The 25440-nt window shown below is 38.3% G+C and overlaps 2 protein-coding genes across 5 annotated transcripts in view; one reads left to right on the forward strand and one right to left on the reverse strand.

Annotated features, from left to right (window-relative positions):
- Window positions 1–2490, reverse strand: part of snap47 (synaptosome associated protein 47) — a 52753-nt gene extending 50263 nt beyond the window's left edge. For 2 of the 4 annotated variants that reach the window (XM_051878553.1, XM_051878545.1), the window contains exon 1: window positions 2247–2490. The gene's annotated coding sequence lies outside the window, so the exon portion shown is untranslated. The remainder of the gene's footprint in view (window positions 1–2246) is intronic. The other 2 variants (XM_051878537.1, XM_051878562.1) reach the window with 2 other exon arrangements.
- Window positions 2491–2650: 160 nt separating this feature from the next.
- The window catches only part of jmjd4 (jumonji domain containing 4), a 31793-nt gene continuing 9003 nt past the window's right edge, over window positions 2651–25440 (forward strand). Inside the window, exons 1-4 of the mRNA XM_051878524.1 lie at window positions 2651–3244; window positions 3795–3960; window positions 4110–4235; window positions 4595–4862. Coding sequence (XP_051734484.1) covers window positions 2992–3244; window positions 3795–3960; window positions 4110–4235; window positions 4595–4862 — 813 coding nt within the window. The 5' untranslated portion in view covers window positions 2651–2991. The remainder of the gene's footprint in view (window positions 3245–3794; window positions 3961–4109; window positions 4236–4594; window positions 4863–25440) is intronic.

A 25440-nucleotide genomic window follows, 5' to 3' on the forward strand; every position in this document is an offset into this window, starting at 1 on the left:
TCAATCAACCAGTGCTTCAGCCCCGCCTCCGCTGCTGTCCTTCAGCCCCTCTGAATCTCCCACATGTGATGAAGACCTGCCCAGTGTCTTCAGAACACCAGCTCCATCTAGCACAGAGGATCCCCTGTCTCCACCTCCAGCCTCTGTGCCCATCATTCCACCTCAGCCTGTAGACACATCGGCTCCATGCTGGCTCCTCCCTCCCTCGGCTCCACCGTAAACCATTGGCCATATGGCTTCTCCGGGCTCCCTCTTCACTCCGGCTCCACCTCGGTCAGCCGTCGACCTGCCTGTGCCTTCGGTTCCGTCTGGCTCCGCCTCCATCCTCAGCCTCTGTTCTCTGGTTATCCGTCTCCACCTCGGACGCTCATCGCCGTGGCTCCACCTCGGTCTCTAGCGCTATCAGTCTCGCGTGGACTCATCGACCTGTCAGCTCCACCAAGGTCTCCATCTTTGGTGGCGGAGCCTTTGGCGGTCGTCCCCAGGGTGCACTCCAAGTCATCTACACCATGGCTCCTCCCACCTTCGACTCCACCCAGGGGCCTTGTCCTGGCTGGCCTCTGGCTTTACATCTGGCTCCTCCCACCCTCCACTCCCCCATGGACTTATACTTTGGACTTGTTTTTGTTTTTTCCCTCTCTAATTCCTTGCCCTCCTCCAGAGCCCCCTCCCTCCTTCCCTCCTCTATTAGACTATATACGGAGCGAGGCCGCGCCTTCCCGGGAGGGGGCAAACTGTTACATGTATGCTCTGTCCTGTGTTTCTTAGTTTGACCTAGTTTTCCCCATTTGGTTTGATCAGTTATTTCTTTCACCTGTGTCCTGTTAATTACCTGATTTGCTCCCTTGTTTGCTTCATGTATTTAGTCCCTGTGTTCTCCCTCAGTCTTCGTCCGTTCTCTTCTATGTTTTACGTGATTGTGTTCTCCCTATTCTGGATTTTGTTTATTAAATACCTTTTCTTGGATTATTCCTGTCCTGCACTTCATTCAACACACATGTTCTGTGACAATAGTTATAATATTTTTTTTTTTTTTTATAATGAAAGCACATATTACAATAGTAATATGTCTTATTGTTTAATATTTATATTTAGCAATAAAGATGATTATTATGTCAAATTAATATATTGGCACAAAATTTTGGGCCAAATTGTGCAGCCCTACAATCAAGCAAAACAAACCTGGTATTTTTTTTTTTTTTTTTTTTTTTCCCCTCTTCATTTGTTTTATAAATTGCATTTTAAATCGCAAAGTCGCATTTTTAAGCAGAAGGGAAAAAAAAAAAAAAAAAAAAAAACGCAATTAGATTTTTTTTTTCATTTTCCTTTCTCCAAATCATGCAGCCCTACTGTGGATCCCTTAGAAGTTTGCTGGGGCCCCCTAGTGGACCTTGTCCCTTGGTTGAGAAGCACTCATTTAAAGGGTTAGTTCAAACAACATGTCCCAAAATAGTGTTGACATAATTGTCTTTTCTGTCATCATCACCCTCATGTCATTCCTCATATGGTTTCCTTTCTTCTATAAAGCACAAAAGGAATTTTTGCAGAATGGTGCTCTTTTCAATAAAATGAACAGAACATATTTTGTGTTTAGCATCAGACAGAAAATTTTACAAGTTTAGAACAATATGAGGGTGAGGAAATAATTGATATACTTTTGATGTAGATAGAAGTGTCAGATGACTACTTGCTAATATACTGTATATATATATATATATATATATATATATATATATTCAGTTCTGTTAGAGGGCCTTCGAGTCAAAAAAGTTGAAAACCACTACATCAGATCATGAAATGCCTGTAGATCACATTAAACTTATTGGCCCGGTTTCACAGACAGGGCTTATCCTAAGCCAGGATTAGGCCTTAGTTCATTTAGGACAAATATGTAGCTTTTATAAACGTTCACTAGAAAAAAAACATTACTGGTGTACATCTTGAGACAAAACAATGGTACTGACATATTTTAAGACATGTCAGTGCGAGTTACATTCAGTTAAAAAAAGCTCAAAAATGCATTTTAGTCTAGGACTAGCTTAAGCCTTGTCTGTGAAACCGGGGGCTAGTGTTAATGTATTTGATTGTGAGTCATGAAACCAACACAGTACAGCAATGTACACATTATTTAAAGACTTCAAATCACTTACATTTATTTTCCCAAGTAGTTCTGTATGCGCAGTAACAGTAGGTGCCAGTGTGGTTGGCATTACATGTAATAAGCAAAAACATAATTTATGTCATACCTGTATGATGATTTTGACTTTCAAGTGACAGCTACAGTAGGTTCTGACGTAAATCAATCAATAAGATAAACAATATCTCTTCACATCGTAAAGGGACGATTTTATATGTTTTCTGCAGATTCTGCAGGTTCCCTGCCTCGTTGTAGCTTTATATATCTGAACTAAGGCTGAACGCAGCTGAAATTGTTTGGTGCGCTCATGTTTACACTCCGACGTGCAAAATGAATGATTAAAGATTCCGCGCGAATGGCGATGGAGCATCATATATGTCTAGTTAAGAAAATCGACATTTATTTATTTAGAGCTAATTAACTGATAATTAATTAACTTTTTTATTTTGTTACACAGCCCATTCTTTACGCACGAACACAAGCCAATCACTGAGTTGGTGTGCACATGTTTCTTTTCCGGTGGGCAAACTGGATAGCCATGTTCCAAACCTAGCGCGGAAACACACGCTTATTTTCGACTTATAAGCATGTAGGAAAATATAATCGCTTCGTATCGAAATTACGCGTAAGCGTGACGTTGGACCGTAGAAACATTAGTTGTGCTTCTACAACCTAAATATAACCACGCAAACCGGTCACCAGAGAGGAATGGAGCTGTTGAAATGTGTTCTAGCTGTTGGCTATATGTTAATATTAACTTAGTCTTAAAGTTTTAATTAAGGTTTTGCTTTTAATATTATGACATATCAAGCATGTTAGTGAATAAACAAGACTGAGCTCTTTTCTGACATGTCATGGATAGGGAAACCTTTCATAACTGCTGCAGTTTGGCCAAAATGCCCAGGCAGATCCATCAACAGCACTGCTCCTCTCACTTCATTGAGTACATAGAGAGAGAAATACCTTACTCTAAATTCTTCAAGAACTACCTGATTACAAATCAACCATGCATGTTTTCCAAAAAGTTCACAGAAGATTGGAACTGTAGAAAAAACTGGGTCACGATTGATGGAAAACCAAATTTACAAAGACTTCTGCATGAATTTGGTGAGTAACGAATGCCTTTTTTTAAAATTATATTTTATTATACTTGCATTACCTTGTCACACATTATAGTTTAGTAATTATAAATAGGCCCTGCTCCAGCTCTAAAATGTAAGATAGGCAAATGGACAAGCTTATGATTACAGTAACTGGACAAGGTGCACCCAGCCCTTCCCGTGAAGCCACCAGGTCTGATTTTAAGTAGATTTGCTTAGATTTTTATTTATTTAATTATTATTTTATTTATTGTTATTTTTATGTATTGATTGAATCTCTTTTTTTTTTTTTTTTTTTTTTTTTTTGCTTCAGTAATTTTTCCACAAGAAAAAAAATACTTAAACTGTAGTAATGTAACATTTTCCTAAAGGTGATTTGAAACGTGTTTTACATTACTGTTGAATTAACTGATTATTAAATTGACTTAATGAAAAGACTGTAAGATCATTTTGTTGTATATTGGTGAATACCAATTTTTGAGCCAATTTATATCCTATGTATTACTATGTCCTCCTGAATATGTTATATCCTTAAATAGCCTCATTTTATTATGCAGATGAGACTCCTGTTCCTGTTGCAAACTGCAGTGCAAAAGAATACAATTCCAACCCGAAGCAGATCATGCCTTTTAAGGAGTTTATCCAGTACTGGAGGGAGTACATACAGAATGGGCATTCTTCACCCAAAGGATGTCTTTACTTAAAGGACTGGCATATGCAGAGGTACAGCTCTTTAAAAGAATATAACCTGGGTTATTGCACAATATGTACTAGTTTCGAATGTGATGAACAAGATTAGTTTGGAAACGTTGTAATAAAATCAAAGAAGTTTATACTCTCCATAATGTCACATATGTTTATGTTCATTTTAGGAACTTTCCTGAGCATAATACTTACAAGAACCCAATTTACTTCTCCTCTGATTGGCTGAATGAATATTGGGACACAACTGAAGTAGATGATTATCGTTTTGTCTACATGGGACCTAAGGGGTCATGGTACTGTATGAATCAATGTCCACATACAGTTGGGTGTAAAAGTCTGTGTCCACGTTGAAAGTCTGGTCAGTTTTTGTATTTTGAAAAAATATACAACAAAGGAACATTATGATGTAAAGTGAAGAAATATTTATGATTCTGCATTATTTCCAAGTAATTTGCACAAAAAGTCAGATTCCATACTATTACTTACCATTATATATGTGCTCAAACATACTTTCTGTTCTATTTAACTGTTTGTTAAATTTAGATAAATTGGTGTGCATTGACATTTGCAGGAATATGTCAAGTTAGCTACTTGATGAGCTACTTGTCATCCCTTTGGATGTCTATAGTAACATTTTTGTTCTTGCCTCTAGGACACCCTTCCATGCAGATGTGTTTCGCTCTTACAGCTGGTCTGCCAATATCTGTGGACGTAAGAAATGGCTCCTGTACCCTCCAGGCCAAGAGGAGTTCCTCCGGGACTGTCATGGCAACTTGGCCTATGATGTAACAGCACTTGTACTTCAAGACAAAGGTCTGTATGCACAGTTTGAAGAGGCCTGTCAGCCTTTAGAGATCATTCAAGAAGCTGGGGAGATAATCTTTGTACCTAGTGGTTGGCATCATCAAGTTTACAATTTGGTAAGTAAAAATGGTTTAATGGTGTCCAAATATGTAAGATGTACTGGAACAGGGGTGTCCAATCCTGGTCCAGGAGGGCCAATGCCCTGTACTGTACTCGGAGGTATGTGATTGCTTAGTACGTTGCACAAGGAAGGAAAAATACAAAAACACAACAAAATGATCATAAAAATAATACATTTTATTTGTAATCCAAATCTTCAGAACCCATATTATAGTGAAAAACAGATCCAAATTCAAGCCTTTAACCACTGATCTTCATCTCCATCCTCAGCAATGACTGGAAACATCAAATCCCACACTTATGTCAAGAATCTTTATGACAAAAGTTTGCATCAGTGATATCAAATGCTTATTAGCTCATTGGATAAGATTTTCAGTGCTTATCAGCTTAAATTCTGCTCTGCACTTCACACAAAAATATTATAAACTGACTGCGAATGCAACACATCATCATTTGAACGTTTTTGCAAAAATTTTGCAAGTTACTCCGTTTCAAATCATCCAAATTTCGGATACTTCCCCAGCTCAAATTTTTGATTGTTAATATTTTTTTCTGAAGGAAGACAAAGAAAAATAGTTATGAAAGCCAAAATATTAAATGTCATGGATGTATATTTACTGAGTAATCCACTATTTTGTAGAGGGGGTCAAAATTACAATTTTCACCTGAGATTTGGAGCCAAATTACAGGGGGATAAAAAAGTCTTTAAAAAGATGGCAGCATCATTATTTTATTTTTACACAGAGATTGGTAGGTCTGTTAGTTAAATCTGTTTACTTTAGCAATCTTTGTTGCATTATATGCCAACAGTGTGTTTTTGTCCCAAGTTTGCATGCCTGTTACTCAAGAAGTATTAAAGATACCTTAATGTCCTTTTATATTTTGGTTTTTAACAAACATTTCTTTTTGGTATCTTCATTTTAAAGGCCCCATGTGGTACAATGCCAGAGATATGGATATCTTAATGCAGCTTCACAAGTAAATGAGTCATTTGTACACATTTTCAGTGGCCAAAAACCAAATGTAAAGTAAAGTAAAATATCTAGTTTCCGCCAGACTGCCTTCCATATTCAAGTTACGAAGAAAGTGTAAACTGGTGTCGCATCAGTTATACTTTTTCCATAAGTTGAATAGGGAAGGCGTAGGACGTAGCATAAGCTTTATGAACTGCAAGAGTTGTACACTTTGTTTGTACGTTGAAATGGAAGGCGGTCTTGTGGAAGCTAGATATTTTACTTCATAACTTGTTAAATATGGATTTTTTTTTATTTATTTACACAAACGCATTGCTTCGCTTCAGAAGGCCTTTATTACCCCCCTGGAGCCGAGTGGAGTACACGTTTATGATGAATGGATGTGGATGGAAGCACTTTCTTCAGCTTATACTCGTGACCCCTGTTCACTGCCATTATAAAGCTTGGATGCATCAGGATATTTATTAAAATATCTCCAATTGTGTTCATCAGAAAGAAGAAAGTCATATACATCTAGGATGGCTTGAGGGTGAATAAAGCTTGGGCTAATTTTCATTTCTTCCTGAGTTACAGATATGTAAACTTCAGAAAAATATTTTTTGGCACTCAGAGAGGTATGTTGTATGCAATTATTTTGAAAAAGGGAAACTGGATACATTTCTAGTTTCAGTATTATTTGTTCTTCAGACATTCCTCTTTAAACACAGTAAGTATCAGCTGTTTGAAAAGTTACCCACATTTGATTTTTGAACATTGAAAATGGGTAAAATTCAACAATTTGAACATGGATCAGCAGCATTATCAGCAGCCATATCACCCTGTAGCCCAAGACTGGTTGCCCACTGAAGCTAAGCAGGGCTGAGCCTGGTTAGTACCTGGATGAGAGACCTCTTGGGAAAACTAGGTTGCTGTTGGAAGAGGTGTTAGTGAGGCCAGCAGGGGGTGCTCACCCTATGGTCTGTGTGGGTCCTAATGCCCCAGTATAGTGACGGGGACACTACTGTAACAAGCACCTTCCTTCGGATGAGACGTTAAACCGAGGTCCTGACTTTCTGTGGTCATTAAAAAAAATCCCATGGCACTTCTCGTAAAAGAGTAGGGGTGTAACCCCGGTGTCCTGGCCAAATTCCCTCCATTGGCCCTTACCAATCATGGCCTCCTAATAATCCCCATCCATTGAATTGGCTCTACTCACTCTCTCTCCTCTCCACCTACAGCTGGTGTGTGGTGAGCACACTGGCGCCGTTGTACTGTGATTGCCGTCGCATCATCCAAGTGGATGCTGCACACTGGTGGTGGATGAGGAGAGACCCCTGATATGATTGTAAAGTGCTTTGGGTGTACAGTAGTACATATGAAAGCGCTTTATAAATGCCTCATTCATTCATGGAGCCTCATTAAGATACCAATATCTATGGGATTGAACCATATAGACCTTTAAAAATGAAGATTCCAAAAGAAAATTTATTAAGAATTGGAATCAAGAAGGATGTTAAGATATCTTTAATACTTCTTAAGTTACAGGCATGCAAACTTGGGGCAAATAACACAAGAAGTGCTTTTTTTCCCATTTTTGAACCATTGACATATAATGCAACAAAGATTGCTAAAGTAAACAGATTTTACTAATTGATCTACAAATCTCTGTGTAAAAATAAAATAATGATGCTGCCATCTTTTTAAAGTCATTTTTAGCACCCTGTAATTTGGCTCCAAATCTCAGGTGAAAATTGTCATTTTGATCCCCCGCTACAAAATAGTGGACTACACAGTACATATACATTCATGAAATTTAATATTTTGGCTTTCTTCTTCATGTATTTTTTTTTCACAAAAAAAAGGAAAAAAAAAATAGCCAGGGACTTCTGGTTACATATTGAGGTTTCCGCCCAAGCATACATACAGGCATAGAATGGTGTGTAAAACAAATTCATAAGGAAAAACTGTAAAAAACAAATCGGCTCCATTGCGGATTCCAAGTAATCAAGGGCTTAGGATGTTCCATTTAAAGGGCTACTTCACCCAAATATGAAAATTCTGTCATTAATTACTCACCCTCATGTCGTTCCAAACCCGTAAGACATTTATTCATCTTCAGAACACAAATGAAGATCTTTCAAATGGAGATCAAATAAAGACCAAAGTGTGATGGAGATTAATATTTTGTAAATAGTCAAGTCAAGTCATCTTCATTTATATAATGCTTTTCACAATACAGATTGTTTCAAAGCAGCTTCACAGTGATAATAGGAAAATGAATGGACAGAGATTGTTTTGGCTTTACAGCAGCTCTAAGAAAAAATTATCAAGCTAAAGTAGGTTTTTGATTGAATCACTTCTATTGTAAAAAATAGTTAATTATTAACTTAGGGGCCGCTTAAATGACACCTTTTTAACTGAAAACAGAAGAATTAATGTGTTCTTGGCGTACATTTACGTGTTTAGTCTGTAGGTATGTGCGCAGACGCTTAGTCTTTTTTACAAAGTGACATTGCCAAATTACTTGTCTGGCCCGCATAATACAGAAAAATTAGGTTTTTTGGATCCATGCGAACTGGAATCATTTCGATAACGTTTTATCAATACATAGGGAAAGGAAAGGGAAGGAGGCCTTCGCAGGGGATAGTTTAGTTGACACTTCAAGGCTGCGTTGTCATCGTTTCTAGGCGCAGATCCTTCATCTCATCTGGATACGGCCTGGATCTGGCAGACTATGGCAAACCTCGGGAGAGAAACAGAGAGAGACTAATATTAGCATAGACGCCATTCTTCTTATGATGTAGCGAGTACATCGGGTGTTATGGGAAGTGTTACCGCTTCCGGCTAACCTAATTTATGCAGCCTGACAATTTACATGATTTGAATTATAGTAGTAGATAATGTGTTATGTGTATGCCAGTCTAGATTTAACAGTGTGTCTGACAGTGTGTCTGTTTCCCAAACAATGCTAGGAAGAATGTTCCAAAGTTTAAGTGCTAAAAAGGAAAAGGATCTACTGCCTGCGGTTGATTGTGATATTCTAGATATTGTCAACTGGCCTGAATTCTGAGATCGCAATAGACGTGAAGGACTATAATGCGTTAAGAGCTCGCTCAGGTACTGGGGAACTAAACCATTTAGTGCTTTGTAAGTAATTAGCAAGATTTTAAAATCTATACGATGTTTAACTGGGAGCCAATGCAGTGTTGACAGAACCGGGCTAATATGGTCATACTTCCTGGTTCTAGTAATAACTCTAGCTGCTGTGTTTTGGACCAGCTGTAGTTTGTTTATTAAGCGAGCCGGGCAACCACCCAGTAAAGTGCCACAGTAATCTAGCCTTGAGGTCATGAACACATAAACTAACTGTTCCGCATTTGTCATTGAGAGCATGTTTCGTAGTTTAGATATATATTTTAATATGGAAGAATGCGGTTTTACAGATGCTAGAAATGTGGGCTTCAAATGAAAGATTGATATCAAAGAGCACACCCAGGTTCCTAACTGACGACAAAGACTTGACAAAACAGCCATCAAGTGTTCTAGGTTATTACGTACAGGGGTTTTTGGTCCAATAATCAGAATCTGTTTTTTTCTGAATTTAGTTGTAGGAAATTACTAATCATCCAATTTTTTGTTTCAGCTATTCATTCCGTTAATTTTGTGAATTGGTAAGTTTCGACAGGGCGCGAAGAAATATAGAGCTGAGTATCATCAGCGTAACAGTGAAAACTAATGCCATGCTTCCTAATGATATCTCCAAAGGATAGCATGTACAGAGTGAAAAGCAATGGTCCTAGTACTGAGCCTTGCGGTACTCCATACTGAACTTGTGAATGATATGACATCTCTTCGTTTACCGATACAAACTGATAACGGTCAGATAAGTATGATTTGAACCATGTCAATGCAATTCCACTAATGCCAAAATAATTTTCAAGTCTATTCAAAAGAACATTGTGGTCGATAGTGTCAAAAGCAGCACTGAGATCTAGTAACATTAGTAGAAAGATACAACCATGATCTGATGATAAGAGCAAATCATTTGTAACTCTAATGAGAGCCATCTCAGTACTATGATACGGTCTAAATCCTGACTGGAAATCCTCACAGATACCATTTCTTTCTAAGAAGGAACATAGTTGTGATGATACTGCCTTTTCTAGTATTTTTGACGGAAAAGGTAGATTCGAGATCGGCCTGTAATTGACTAATTCTCTAGGATCAAGTTGTGGTTTTTTTAATAAGAGGTTTGATAATAGCCAGCTTAAAAGTTTTCGGTACGTATCCTAGTGACAAAGATGAATTAATGATATTAAGAAGAGGATCTGTGACCTCTGGAAGCATCTCTTTCAATAGCTTAGTCGGTATAGGGTCTAACATGTTGTTGATTTTGATGCTTTAACAAGTTTAGATAATTCTTCCTCTCCTATAGCAATGAATGAATGGAATTTTTCCTCAGGGATACTACAGTGCACTGTCTGACACAATACTGTAGTAGACGGTTGCATGGTGATAATTTTCTCTCTAATGTTATTAATCTTGCAAGTGAAGAAGTTCATAAAGTCATTACTGCTGTGCTGTTTGGAAACATCAGAAGTTGAAGCTTTATTTCTCGTTAATTTATCCACTGTATCAAATAAATACTTAAGAGCTGCGCTCCATTTTTCTGGCTGCTCTCTTGAGGGCCCGAGTGTGCTCATTGTACCACGGCATTGGACTAATTTGCTTAATCTTCTTTAAGCGCAAAGGAGCAACTGAGTCTAGTGTGCTGGAAAAGAGAGAGTCAGTAGTTTCTGTTGTAACATCGAGTTCTTCTAAGCTATCTGGTATGCTAAGAAGATGAAATTGATCAGGAAGATTATTTATAAAGCAATCTTTAGTGGTAGAAGTGATAGTTCCACCATATTTGTGGCAGAGAGGTGGTTTTGCAGCCTTGGCTAAATGTAGTATACACGAGACTAGATAATGAGATGTCATCACTCTGCTGCAGAATTTCAATGGCATCAATATCGATTCCATGTGACAGTATTAGATCTAAAGTATGATTACGACAATGAGTGGGTCCTGACATGTGTTGTATAACTCCAATAGAGCTTAGAATGTCTGTAAATGCCAATCTTAATGCGTTTTTTTATTTATTTTTTTTTCATGGATATTAAAATCACCAACAATTAGGACTTTATCCGCAGCCAGTACTAACTCCGATAGAAAATCAGCAAATTCTTTGATAAAGTATGTATGGTGCCCTGGTGGCCTGTATACAGTAGCCAGCACAAATGTCAAACGGGATTTGTCACTTATGGCTCGTTACCACTGAGCGGTACGGCTCGGTTCAGTACAGTACGGTATGCAATTTTTGCCGTTTTCCATTGTCAAAAGTTGTGAATGGTACCCTAATTCCGAACCGTACCATACCACTTTTTTGGGACCCTTCCGTTGGGGTACCAAGCACGACAGTACCGTACCAAAAGGGTGGAGCTACACTCTGCAGAATGTTGATTGGTTGACAGAGAATCGTCACTTGTGCGTGCTACAAGGGGAATGACAACACAAGAAGCGCCACACAAATGTGGTTCAGGCAACCCATGCATTGATTACGCATGCTCTTTTTGTTAAAAGTCAGTTTTAATGATCAATAATAACCATTATAAAAGTATAAGTGTAAAGTATGAGAAGCTATACAATAAGAAATAAAGACAAGCAAACAATTAAGTCAAACGTACAAAGTCAGCACACTAGTACAACGGTAAAGTTAAATAAATATATAAAGTTATGTAACTTCACTTTGCCCTCAGTCAAAACGATTTGCCCGGGAACAATAAAGTAGTTTTTAAATTACGCGGGTTTTCTCCTCCGCTTCTCTGTTGTTGATGCGTGCTGCTGCATGGACGTCTGAACTTTGCGTACTTGGTATTGTGAAACGCCGAATGTTGGCGTGCAGCAAGCAAAGCTTGCCGCCTTCTTGTGACAGACAGCCTCAAGCCGAGAAGCAAGAACAAGATCTGCTGTATCCATTGTTGTTTACTGTGTCATTTTCTTCTTCGCGCGAGAATGACGTTGATCGCTACTTTCCGACTACACCACGCCTATCAAGTAAGGGTACTGTTGGTGGTGGAAACGCAAGCCTGATCAGGGTGTACTGTTCCGAACCGTACCGCTCAGTGGAAACGAGCCATTACTGACACGACAGCCAGTGGCACAGATTCCCAACAAACCGTCCCATACCGGCGTGATGAATCTGATCTTCAACTAGATGGAATTAGATTAAATATTTTGACTGTTACGATCTAAATCTCAGTTATGACCTGTAACACTGCCTGAATCTTAATCACGCACTGTTCGCTGTTGGCCAGAGGAGAACCCCCCCTCGACTGAACCTGATTTCTCCCAAGGTTTTTTTTCTCCATTTTTGTCACCTGTTGGAGTTTGGGTTCCTTGCCGCTGTCGCCTTCGCCTTTGGCTTGCTTAGTTGGGGACACTTGACATTCAACAATGTTTTTGATCTGCCTGCATTGGCACAATTGTATGCGAACTGAACTGAGCTGGATGAAGACATCACTGTCTCGAGTGCTGATATATAGATACATTAACTAAATTAATAACTTGATTTTTACAACAGAATGAATCAATACTGAATTTATTTAAGCTGGACAATGATACCATTTTCTTCTGGAGCTGCTGTGCAGCCAAAATTATTACTGTAAAGCTGCTTTGACACAATCTGCATTGTAAAAAGCGCTATATAAATAAAGGTGACTTGACTTACATTACATAACGTTACATAGAGCACATATTACTTTTGAGTAATACTGAAGATATTACCATAAATTACAGCAACACCTCCCCCTTTGCCTTTCAGATGAGGCTCGTGTTGATAATAGTAACCTTGAGGCTCTATTTGATGATATCTAGGTGAAAGAGTCTCTATGTGTTGGGATTTATCTGACTTCTGTGATGTGAGACAGCTAGCAGACGGTTTAGCCAAATAAACTGGTAAATCGTTTTTTTGCTCAAAGCACTCTCATCGCTTCACAAAAATGAGGTTAAATCCCTGGTCACATGGATTACTTTTATGATGTCTTACCTTTGTGGGGCTTGAAAGTGGTAGTTGCGTAGGCTGTCAATGGAGAGACAGAAAGCTCTCAGATTTCATCAAAAAGATCTTCATTTGTGTTGCGAAGATGAACAAAAGTCTTGTGGGTTTGAAACGACATGAGGTTGAGTAATTAATGACCGAATTTTTGGGTGATCTAACCCTTTAAACACATTGCAAGGGTTCCGCCTGTAGTGGGCACTCATGCAACATAAGCAATGACATATCCGAGTGAACAAGACGGAGGGAAGCGAGGGAAAGGCATTAAAAAACTGGACTTAAACACAGCCTAGTAATCCTGAAGACCTTTGGCTCGGGTGTGTTTGATTAGGATTGGAGGTAAACTCTGCAGGATAGTGGCCATCCTGGATTGGACACCCCAGAAGTCGATATCTAACTATGGGAGTCTCAGGTGTGACCGACTGCAGGAGTTAGCCTCTGTCAGGTTGACAGACCAATTTCGATCAGGGAGTCCCGCCTCCTTAGCATATAACTTGCTGCGGCCCTCTGCTGCATCATTCTTGCTTTCTTTCCTGTGAAGATTATGCATTTTTGGATTTACCATTTGACCGGTAACATCGCAAATGCAGTAAATCCTATCTTGCTGTGTTTTATGTTATGAGTGGGAAAATGTCTGCGTCAAGGCGAGTTTTTCCATTCTCGTGAATAAACATCCTTACACCCCTTCATGTTCTTGTGCATATAACAGATTTCAGTGAAACAATCATACTTGGGTGTTTAGTAATGCTGCCCCCTAATGGTTGAGTAAATGTTAGTCAACGAGAAGTGGCTTAGTCGACCAAATTTAGATGGTTAATTGCAGAAAAAAAATTGGCAATTGGAATTGGTGAGGTCACGCAGTCCATGATGGACAGATCGTTAACACTGCTGGTCCATGTGGTAATTATTTTGGGCAAGAAATCCAAACATTCCATCTATCATTCATCGACCTCAAACATGGCTTATCACTTGAAATATGTAAGTAGTAGCCTAACGTTAGCAACTTTACTTGGCCGCTCACTCTAATGTAAAAAAAAAAATCAGCTAAATTAGAAGATAATTTAGTACTGCGCTTACTGCATGATATGTTTAACTTAGCATGTATTTCTCTCTATTCATAGTTTTTATGTGACATCACACACTTATAGGAATGCCCACCTGGAGGACAAAATAGAGCTTTCCTCCATTGCCCGCCAGTCATTTTTTACCAGGTTTGTACTAAGTAGTATTGTAGTAAGACGGTGATATTAAAAGACCAAATTCAATATTCAGTATTGTATTGTAAGTCTGAAGTTTGCAGTGTCACTCCGCTCTTGTGGGGGCTCCGATTTGAGCTGGTCTGAGAGGTGTTGTGCGAGCGGTCAGAAGCTTGTGCTTTCCAGGACTCCTGTTCAAGGAGCTCTTTTACTAGTGTTAGAAATTCCTGTAGGTCTGATGCAGGCGTGTCCACTTGTCCTTGTGCAGTCTCTGAATAGCCGCTGTGAGAAGGGCATGGAGGAGGATGTTGTTGCTACCTGCGATTGGAGATCCTGTGGGGTCTGCAGGATGAGGATGCTCCCATCCATGGCTTCTCCCCATGGTAGGTGTGGTACCTGGGTCTGTTGCCATGGTGACAGGTCGCGAGCTCCGTAAATGGTTCCTTTCCGTGTTTTGACGGTGTCCAAATCTCAATCAAACGCAAGCCCATTCATTCAAATGATTAATAATGGAAAATAACAAGCGCTTCCATTTATCAGAGTCCCTGTTATCAGATCTGTTGAAGATGTTGCTGTTCATGTTTGCCAGCCCAGGACATTTTACAAATCCAGACCAGACGATGTTCTACGGCCATGTCCGGTATAAAGAGTAGCCTATCCATTAATAGACAGTCTTGTTCTGCAATAAAGAGATGAATGATGACGAAGTTTTTTTTTTTTTTTTTTTTTACTATGGTAAAAATGCCATGTACAGGAGTCAGTTTTTAAAACATTAACAGTCTTTATGTAGAAACAGTATTATATTAAACACAATTTTTATTTACTTATTATGTATGTCATTTTTATTGAAATCTGAAAAAAATATTGTATTAACACTTTTTGATATTTAAAAAGAATAAGCTTGTTGATCTTTATTGTACATACAGGCACTGAAATAAGTAGTAAATTAAGCATTGAATGAAAAGGTTTTTTTTTTTTTTTTTTTGCACGTAAATGTCAGAAACTTGCGTTTATTTCACAAATACTAACAAAGAGATATAAACAGCTTAATCTGCAATAAAGACAGTGCAGTAAAGTTTGCAAGTTACTACGGGCAGCAGAAAGTACTGCTCCAGTGCTCCATATTCAACTCCCCCTCCGACTTCAAGCAAAGTTCGTTTGTATGGGGCTCCGTACAAACGAACTTACCGATCGGCGAGATTTGCTGCTTGAAGTCGGAGGAGGAGTGACATGCAGGGAAAAAAAATAGTAGGCTAAATCGTGCGCACAATTTATTAATTCGTTCCCTCGATTTACTAAAACGTGCGCACGATTTACTATTTCGATTTAACGAAATAGTAAATCGTGCGCACGTTTTAGTAATTCTTGCTCACGATTTAGTAAATCGAGGGAACGAATTAGTAAATAGTGCGCACGATTTAAATATTTTTTTTTTCTTGCATGTCATATGCGGGGGATGGTTCGTCACGATTCGATACAATATCGATTCTCAAAGCCAGCGATAGGATATTTTCCGATACCTCAAAAAGTTCTGCGATACGATTACGATACGATTCGATTCGGGGTATATTGATCAATATTTCTATATTATGATATTATGTGCCTATTTTACACAACCAGTTAAATTTGTATTAAATAACAACTGCAACCAAAATATATAACATAAATAATTATTTCAAAATTTCGCATCCTGAACCCTGTTTGGAACATCCACAAATAAAAAATTCACACAGTAATCTAATGACAGCTTATGACATGACAACAGTCAAGAAAGTAATTTTAGGCTTCTGTGCTAAAATGTGTAATGTCAAAAAACTGATAAACAAGGAAATATTGTGGCCTAAATATTGTGTATTGTATATAAAATTAAAGGACATTTCTTTTAAATGTATAGCGCAGCTATACATTTATAATTAAGCAACAGCATATTATAGGTAGAACAGAACAAGATAGGCTATTAATATTCCTTCATTGTGCAAAAGTATTATAAAGGCTCCAATACAGAGCGGCACAAAGCACGTATGCGCATCCCGCGTGCAGAATGATGCGCTTGAAGCAACACAGAGTCACAGCGTGCAGCGCTGTTACGCAGCAGTTTATTGAGCATTTTCTTTTAACAGTTTTACATTTCAGTTACTGTGTATGTAAAGAACGATTAATAGCGCTCTATTCTCCAGTGTTGTGATCTAACGGACACTGTTTGAGATGTGCGCGCGCTGCTTTTTTGCAAGGCTTTAAACATGAGCAAATTATAAACTTTCGTGAAGATTCAGCACTGGTCCGATTGGGACAGTGACCGATCCATCTACTGTCCCGAGCGTCTTTCACAAGTTCTAAAAGGTAGTTTAAACCAGATTGCACACGTTGGCGATCATGCACAGACTGACATTGTGTGAAAATGTGGAGAGAGTTAAAACAATGGTGCCTCTATAAATAGCCCACAGGTATCGATTTTTTACGCGTTGCATCGATGCATCGTATCGTTAGACATTAGATCGATGTATCGATCTATATCGATGTATTGTTACACCCCTACCTTGAATTTACATGAAATTAGGTGACTACAGTGATCCTCTAACCACATTTGTGGCATATTTACAACTATTGGGTGCACTCCATTCGAGAGGCGCTAGTGTTCCACTATGCTGACGGAAGTGAGGATCCACTACTTCAAGTTCAAATGGAAGTTGTGTGACATCATGTGAAAAGGGCCTATTGCTTCCACTTTGTTATAATACCACTAACAGTTGACCGTGGAATATTTAGTAGTGAGGAAATTTCACGAATGGACTTATTGCACAGGTGGCAACCTATCACGGTACCACACTTGAATTCACTGAGCTCCTGAGAGTGACCCATTCTTTCACAAATGTTTGTAGAAGCAGTCTGCATGCCTAGGTGCTTGATTTTATACACCTGTGGCCATGGAAGTGATTGGAACACCTAAATTCAATGATTTGGAGGGGTGTCCCAATACTTTTGGCAAATTAGTGTAGAAGTTGCTCGCCATAGAAAAGCACTGCTTCAGCGGACGGAATCACAAGCTGCTGTTGTGAACGGCGCACTCTCCGCTGCTGTATGCGTTCCGGTGAGATGACGTAACATACAAGAAGCTGAGCTTGTGAGGCGCTGTCAAAAACTGTTATATATTGGCGCTGTTATTGTTTATCCAAAGCATCACTGAAATATTTTTTTTTTTTTTTTATTGTTTATTTAAATTAAAAATCTATAATCTATTATTTTCTCTTACTGTTATATTTTTCAATGATTCACTGACATTACATTAAGTGAAACTAATGCAGCTGTTTTTCATTGCACGTTTTTCAATTTAAAAAATTGTTTTGATTTTTTTAATTATGGGCCATTTAAGTTTTCAATAAATAACACAATGACCCAAAACCATATTTTTTGACAACAGACAACGTGGCTTTATACCTCGGTGTGTGCGCGATTCGGCCGGAGACACGGGATGAGGGCTACTGGCAGTGTTGCCAAGTCTGTGTTTTTTTTTTTTTTTTTGGCTACTTTTACACTGTTGCTGTGGGTGGTTTTTCAAGTCCGCAGGTTGAAACAACTCAAAATAACGTGATATTTACCTCCCAGAATGCGATTTTTACCGTGGGACCCCCCTGAAATGCAATTGGGCTAGTTTTGGGGTAGTTTTGAGGAGCAATTGGGCGGGTTTTGTTGTGAAAACCTGGCAACCCTGGCTACTGGTGATTGCAGGGGAAAACATGCTGGCCTCCGTTGCCTGCAATTCATTGGGGCCACTCGTTTTGTCTGGAAAAACATGTTGAAAACGTTAGTTTGTTTTATCACTGCAACAAGTTTAAGATGATATCATTTAGATAGTGATATTATTTACCTTCAACCAACTGGTCATCAGATTCTTGAATTGCTTCCAACAATGCAGTAGCCGAGTCTTTTGTCACCGCTGCACCAGAAAAGGCCGGCCTGTGTCCCAGCAACGCATCCAGGCAGTCAAACCACTTGTTGGTGCGCCGATCGTAACCACTCCTATTGTTGTGATCCTTTATGTTCTTGTAATCTTGATTTTAATTTTTTAAACTTCTCTCTGGATTGTTTTCCAGTGTGCACAAAGCCCAGCTCACATAACGGACTCTATATTTTCAGGTATACCTTTTCAATGCGGGTCGCCGATACCAGTTCCTGCTGGATTTCCTCCCCCGCAAATATGCTTAATGAAGCCTGAACCTCGTTGTCAGTCCAGCGGTCATATTTTTTATTAAACTCCATTGATGCAAACAACTACTGTATGCACCGCAACAGATTTTTGGTTTAACACATTACGCTCACAATGTATCTAAGTGTTGGTCGGATGCTAACGGTTGATGTAAAGAGCTTTAACTTGTTTACCTGTACCTTTTGGCTACATGTGGTTTGTTTCTTTACACAAAGGTCTGTGACGTGTTGCACTGTTATCAGATTGAACAGGAAATGCCTGCTCACACCTTTCGGGTCATGCGTCGCTAAGGAAACCAATGCACGATCACAGCCAGCACGATCACAGCCAGCACAAACAGAGCAGTATTTGAGCCGCTGTAAACCCGCATGGAAACTCATGCATGTGTCGCATGTAACTCTTTCAACAGCACATTCACTTCACAGATCACGGTGAATTACTAGTTAGCTAGGCTAGAATTAACACCATTAATTCTACGCAATTGTTTCACATCCGTGGATCAATATGAAAATGTTCAGTTTCTTATCGTATGAATACTATAGTTTTATCTAATTTTATCAGAAACAGGTATGCATGTATAAGATGTTAATAAAACTTATGGGACAAACACAAGATTGATTACTGGATCTGTTTGCAAACAATTTTTAAAATGATCAAAAGGGAAATATAAATAATGAATCATAACTCATTATAATTATTTGGATCAGTTAATTGATTTAACTTCATGTAGCTGAATTAATATTATAATCGATTATTGGATCTGTTCGTCCAGCAAAGTATCGATATATCTATCAGTATCGATCGTCTATCAACTCTTCAGAAAGGATATTTTCCGTGGCCACAGAAAAATAACTCTTTCTTAGGATGTAGCTGTGATCATAATCATTAAATTGACATTGATTTATAAGCAGATCAGAATCAACTTGCAAGAATGTGCAGAAAAGTATAACTAAATCAAACACATAACTAATCTAACACATACACACAAATCACGCATACATGGGAAATGAGAAAGTGGGAGTGAAGATACCGTAACCTAACAGGAATGGAGCTATGAAAAGAGTAATTTAACAGGCTGAAAGAACCATCAGTTTCTCACTATAAATCACCTTTGTTAACAAAGGGGGTTCCTAACTTAATACTAAATCGCTGTTTAGTGTTCAAATGTACGATACTTGCAATTGCCTTAGCTGTTGAAGAGCGTCCGGATATGTAGTCTCGGGAGAAATTCTTGATGGTTCGGTCTGATGGTGCTGAAGTTGTAATCAATATCTTCCAGGTTGAATGAAGAAATGACAGCGAACTTTGAGTGAACAGTGAACTTTGTCAAAAAGGCAGATTTTTCAATGAATTAGTGGATAGAATTCCATTTCTATGGGACTGCATGTCTGTTTTTTGTAGCCTGTACTGTTCTTTCATTGAGAACAATCAATGTCCCAAGTGTCTTTGAAGTGTATGAGTGAAGCAAAAAATGAAGCAAAAACGGAGTCTGCCTGGGTGAGGGGTTGTGAAGATTAAGTGGAACAATGGTGTGTTTGATTGGTCCAGTCGTTACAATGAAGAGTTGTGGTAGTGGGAAACAAAGACCTGTGCTTCTCTTCTCGGCCCAGAGAGGAGATGGCTAAGCAGCCACAGGAGCCCAGTAACTGTGGTGACAAAGATGATGCCATCTTCTTACCTGGCTTCTTCCCCTACCAGTGGTGGACAGTAACAAAGTATTTTTACATTTTTCAAGTATCTGTACTTTACTTGAGTATTTTTATTTTAAGCAACTTTTATTTCACTACATTCCAAAGTATAATATCATACTTTTTACTCCACTACATTTCATAAAACATATCGTTACTCATTATTTTAAAATGAAGAAATTGTCACATGCTCAGAGACGCAAAAGCAGTGTCTGGTTCGTGCAAAAATTGATTCTTTTCAATCATCGTATTAAATTGTTTTGCAAATCACATCAAACAATTCATTCACGAATTGGACTGATCATATTGCAGCTATTCTTGAGTCGACAACTCATTGATTCAATGATCCATAGAGAGCGAGTCTCCAGTGAACTGAATTGAAAAGTCTGAAAATTAGCTAAGAACTGGATTCTCTGAGTCTGTGCACGACTGATGGCGAAAAGTAAATTACTAATGTTGAATTTTTAATTATTGTAACTGAAAATCATATTTAGGTCACAACTGTCAGTTGTTTGTGAACTAAATCTGCTGTAAAGGGTGATCTGTTTAAGCCCACTCGAATGCTTTAAAGCAGATACGTCCACATCAATGTCTACAGATCGCATTCTCGATTTAAACACCCACGCAATCTCATTTCTAAATGACATTGATTTTCCTGTGTTTATGTCTGAGCCAGAGAAAGCATCCAAATTATCACAGATGTACTGAGATAAAAGTTTATAGTTTGGATATAAACACGGAAGTCTGTGTTAGTGATCAAAACAGAGCAAATTGATTTAACCTTTTAACCTTTTGATTTAACCTTTTCAACCTTTTAAAACTAACTGGCGCTTCAAAAAACAGTTGTATCGATAACACCACGACACGATAACACGACAAGTGACTGTTAAAAAATGTATTTGACATTGAACGATTCATTCAAAAGATTTGTTCAAAAACATTGATTCATCCAGTAATGAAAGAAGTGAAGTAGTTATGAGTAAGTCATTGAATCATTCATTCAAAACCATTTTTTAAATAATTACATATTTTTAAATAGACTGCAGCAATTAATATTTTGTCCTCTAGTAAATAATTATATGTTATTTTGTTTAGTTGTCTGTTCAGAATTGTGGGAGAATCATGATCTTTTTGGGAAAAAAAAAAAAAAAAATCGTGATTCTCACTGTATCCAGAATCCTGCAGCTCTAACACAAATTAAAATAACGCCTACCGAGGAAAGCTACACTTAGGGTGTGTTCACACTTGCCATGTTTGGTTCGACTAAAAGGAAACCCTGGTGCGATTGCTCTGTTAGTGCGGTTCATTTGAACGTGTGAATGCTGCTATCCAAACTGCTGTATCAAACTGTCAAAGTCACGTGATTTCAGTAAACAAGGCTTTGTTACGTCATAAGTGTTTCGAAATTTCAATGGTTCACCACGTGCGTGCGTGACTTTGGCAGTTTGATACACACTCCGAACCACTGATTAAGAAAAAAAGGTTTGTAAAGCTTCCAAGCTTCATGAAGCAGTGTTTTGAGTACTTAATTTTAATTTTTGGGTGAACTAACCCTTTAAGATGTAAGAATACAAAGAAAGAGTACAAAGTAAGAATACTTTGTTTTTTAAAGTTACTTTAAAGTGCCCCTATTATGGATACCTTTCATGTAGTGTGAAACATAGCTCTAAGTAAATGAAAACATCCTGCAAAGTTTTAAATCTGAAAATGCATCGTATATAAAGTTATTGTCTCTCAAAAGTAAGAGTCGACTCAGAGTCAATTAAACGAGTCGTTTGTAAACTGAATCCCAAGCTGTTTCGTTGTGACGTCACAATGAAACATTAGCATTTCGCGCGCAGACGCCAGGGAAAATTTATTTTTTTCAACAATACCACAGCAGTACAATCTTTTGTTGTGTTCCCATCATTTTACTGACAACTGCTTCTCAAACCTCGGGGAGTTTAACGCAGGATTCACAAAACGCTTGATCTTAAAATATGGATCAATGCCCAGTTTATTTGGACCAGCTTGCTCCTCTGAATCTCAACCTGTAAGTATGATTAATAATTGATGTTTATAGCGATCGTTCAGAATTCATAGTTTTGTATGTTATGTTGTGTAACTTACACCCTAGTCTGTCTCCTGCTAACCGGCTAACTCACATTTCTGTAGTTCTGCTATTCAGATGTGGGTCCAATATAGAGGTCTGCACGGGCTTTAAACTGAGCTGAACTGAACTTTAAACTGAACTGAACCCGGCCCGTACCCAAAATCGTTCAAACCCGAACCCTTCCCAGAACCTGAAATCCGTCGCTATAGAGATGTATCATTCTTGCTATCATAAGCCAAGACAGCTTTGTAAGACCCGCATGTAACCACTGAGCTATTTATTGGTGGAATGACAAGATCATATCGTGCAACATTTAAATAGACAGAAACTAGGGATGCACCGATAACTTTTTTTTTTTTTAAGGACCAAGTACGAGTACCGATACTTTTTTTTTCTGGTACTCGCCGATACGATGTATATACATTTATTAATTTCTCTCTCTCTCTTTTTTTTTTTTTTTTTGGGTGATGTTGCAGTTTTCCAAGCACAACACAGTGAAACTAATGAATGTAGGACAGCTTCTTTATTATTACTCTAATGAAAAAAGTAATAATTTTTATGTGCTTGTCACAAACTTAAAGAACAAAAATTTCACAGTGTCCAATAACCTTCAAAGGGCATAATTACCAATATATATAATTGTTGTTATATAAAAAGAAATTTACAAACAATACAACAAATACTATAGAGATGCAAATTAAATAAACTTGTTTTTCAGATACAGTAGATTTACCATGTATACATTTATTTAACATCTTTTGTTGTTTTATTAACATTAATGACAAATATAGGCTACGGTCCCTTTAAGACCGAATCCATGGGTACTGACACATATCCTGTTTTCACCCAAATGTTTATGTCGACTTAAGCCATAACCGACTGTATTTACGTGAGATACTCCACACGATGGACATTTTGACAACTCTGCATTTGACCATTCAGGCGCGAGGAGAACTGATCGCGCGCAAGAAAGAGAGAGCGCTTCTGGTCTGTGTAATTCAGCGCGATTCCGCCTATCCCGCCTTCACTAATCGACAACGAATTGTGATTGAAAGCATGCAGTTCGCAATGTGTGGGTTGTCATCATTAATTTTGAAGTATTTCCACACCCCTGAGGCTGACATTGTTTCTGCTGCTGCCGCCGGTGTCTCTGTGCACGGAAAATTCTGTCAGTTACGGCACGCGAGGTATCGGTCTTTGGTATCGGGGGTATTTTTACGAGTACGAGTACAAGCACACGAGCTTGGTATCGGCCCGATACTGATACTGGTGTTGGTATCTGTGCATCCCTAACAGAAACATCAGGCTAAGTAGTAGAAAAGACGCACAGAGGCCATTTGACATGCTATCGCGCTTCATTTCATTCATATAGTTTGCACTCAGTCATGTAACCTATCATATCATACAATGTGATAGGCTACATCATATAACTAATAAAATCTAATAAAATAATACAAAATGTGTATGATGTAGTGTTTTAGGTGATAGTAGCCTGCTCTTGACAAAGCTGATTTCTAAAAGACACAAGAGAAACGCAGCTATTTGATTTACAAACGCGCTTGGCTCGTTTCTTTCATAGAGTTTACACTTATTCATCTATGATATCATACAATGTTTAAAACATTTAAATATACATATCGAATGATGTAGTATTTTACAGATGGCACGCAAGACTTGTATATAGTTTTTCTCAGTTACAGACCCGAACCCGAAGCTATTCATGAAACCCGTGAGTTCTTCGGCGCCGTCGGGCTCGGGTCGGGTTGCAGACCTCTAGTCCAATATTGTCTAAAAATGTGTCGATTAATGCAGCTTGTCTGTCTTATTACTTGGAGTAATGATGACTTTTGTTTACAAAGTCTAATGCATTATAAGCTATTCACATTTGTGTTTGGCTAACGTGGGAGTTTATAACATACAAAACAAATGTTTTCTCTGTTTTTTTTTTTTTTTTTGTTTGTTTTTTTTGTTTTTGTTTTTTCCTCTGCGTTTTTATTATTACAGTAGAATGGAGCTCTATCTGTATTGTAATAGGATGTTAAGATGCTAGTCCGAGCTAACTAGTTGAAGTATTCTCTCTGTAAACAGTAAACACTCATTGTAATGTCAAACAACGATATAGCCATTTTTCTTTGTTAATAGCTATGACAAAAAAGTCTGTACACATCTGGCCTAAATGTTTATCTTATATTAGAGGTTTTCAGCTTTGCTTGGCATTCTGATACAGTTCCCACAGGTGCACCTACATAATGTAAGTGACGCTGCTAGGCTAGGTGACACTACCATATAGAACCGTCGTACTCCAGTTGTGAATGCGAATCAGTTTCTGGTTGATCGACTACTTCAGACGTTTCATCGTCGGACTTGGGCTTAAATTGATACGGTAAAATCGATGCTATCTTTTCTGTCCATACATTTTATACAATGTCTTGTGAATTGATAGCTGTCATTCAGTTATAGCAATGGGTGCGTGTTGTACGCAGTAGACCAATCACAAAGGATTGGGCCATCTGATCTGACCAATCAGAGCAGTGTAGGCTAACGAAAAGGAGGGGTTTAGAAAGACTGATTCATTGAACTGCTTCAAACAAATAGTTTACCAATCTGTGGTGAACTGAGAGAAAACAAAAGTGTTTTTTGACCTTGCATGCATGTAAACCTGTTGTAGGAGACTCCCAAAACAATATTTGGAACCTTAAAAAAGGCATAATAGGGGCACTTTAAACGTTTTGAAATCAAAGTATTTTTAAGCTACTTTTCGAACCCATGGAACCATTGGAACCAACTCTAAAGCACCGCCACCAGTTCAAAAATTCAATTTTCTAAAGGTTATAACTTTTGAACTCTTTGTTCTAGAAAAATTTAATTTAGTACACCTGATTCCGCTCTTCATGCTGATCACATTCAACATCTTACATTAAGAGTCCACCCATTAGAGTAGTGGCCATTATGAAAAGTACAGTATTCAGTTTTTTCGCTACTTCTCCTTCAAAATTTGTCCAATTTTCTCCAAAATTTGATCAGATGATCTTTGGACTGAGCCGCATGGAAATAACTGAACAGATTTTTTTTTATTCATCTTTGTTCAAAAGTTATGTCTCAAATAAGGTCGACCCAAAATTGGTTCAGAGGCTGTATCTCGGCCAAACTTTGAGCAATCGAAACGAAAATTGGTACGCTTCATCTGAGCCATGATCTGAGTGTCCATGCCAAATTTGGGAACAGTGCCACCTTCCGGTCATGAGATCTGAAAAATGGCTTCATTTCTTTTCTCATAACTTCTGAACAGTTTGTCCAAAACTCTTTGTGTCTATGGGTTCCTTGTGTCATGTCGAATCCAAGAAT

This window comes from Ctenopharyngodon idella, chromosome 2 (genome assembly GCF_019924925.1).
Source record: "Ctenopharyngodon idella isolate HZGC_01 chromosome 2, HZGC01, whole genome shotgun sequence".
Lineage (NCBI taxonomy): Eukaryota > Metazoa > Chordata > Actinopteri > Cypriniformes > Xenocyprididae > Ctenopharyngodon > Ctenopharyngodon idella.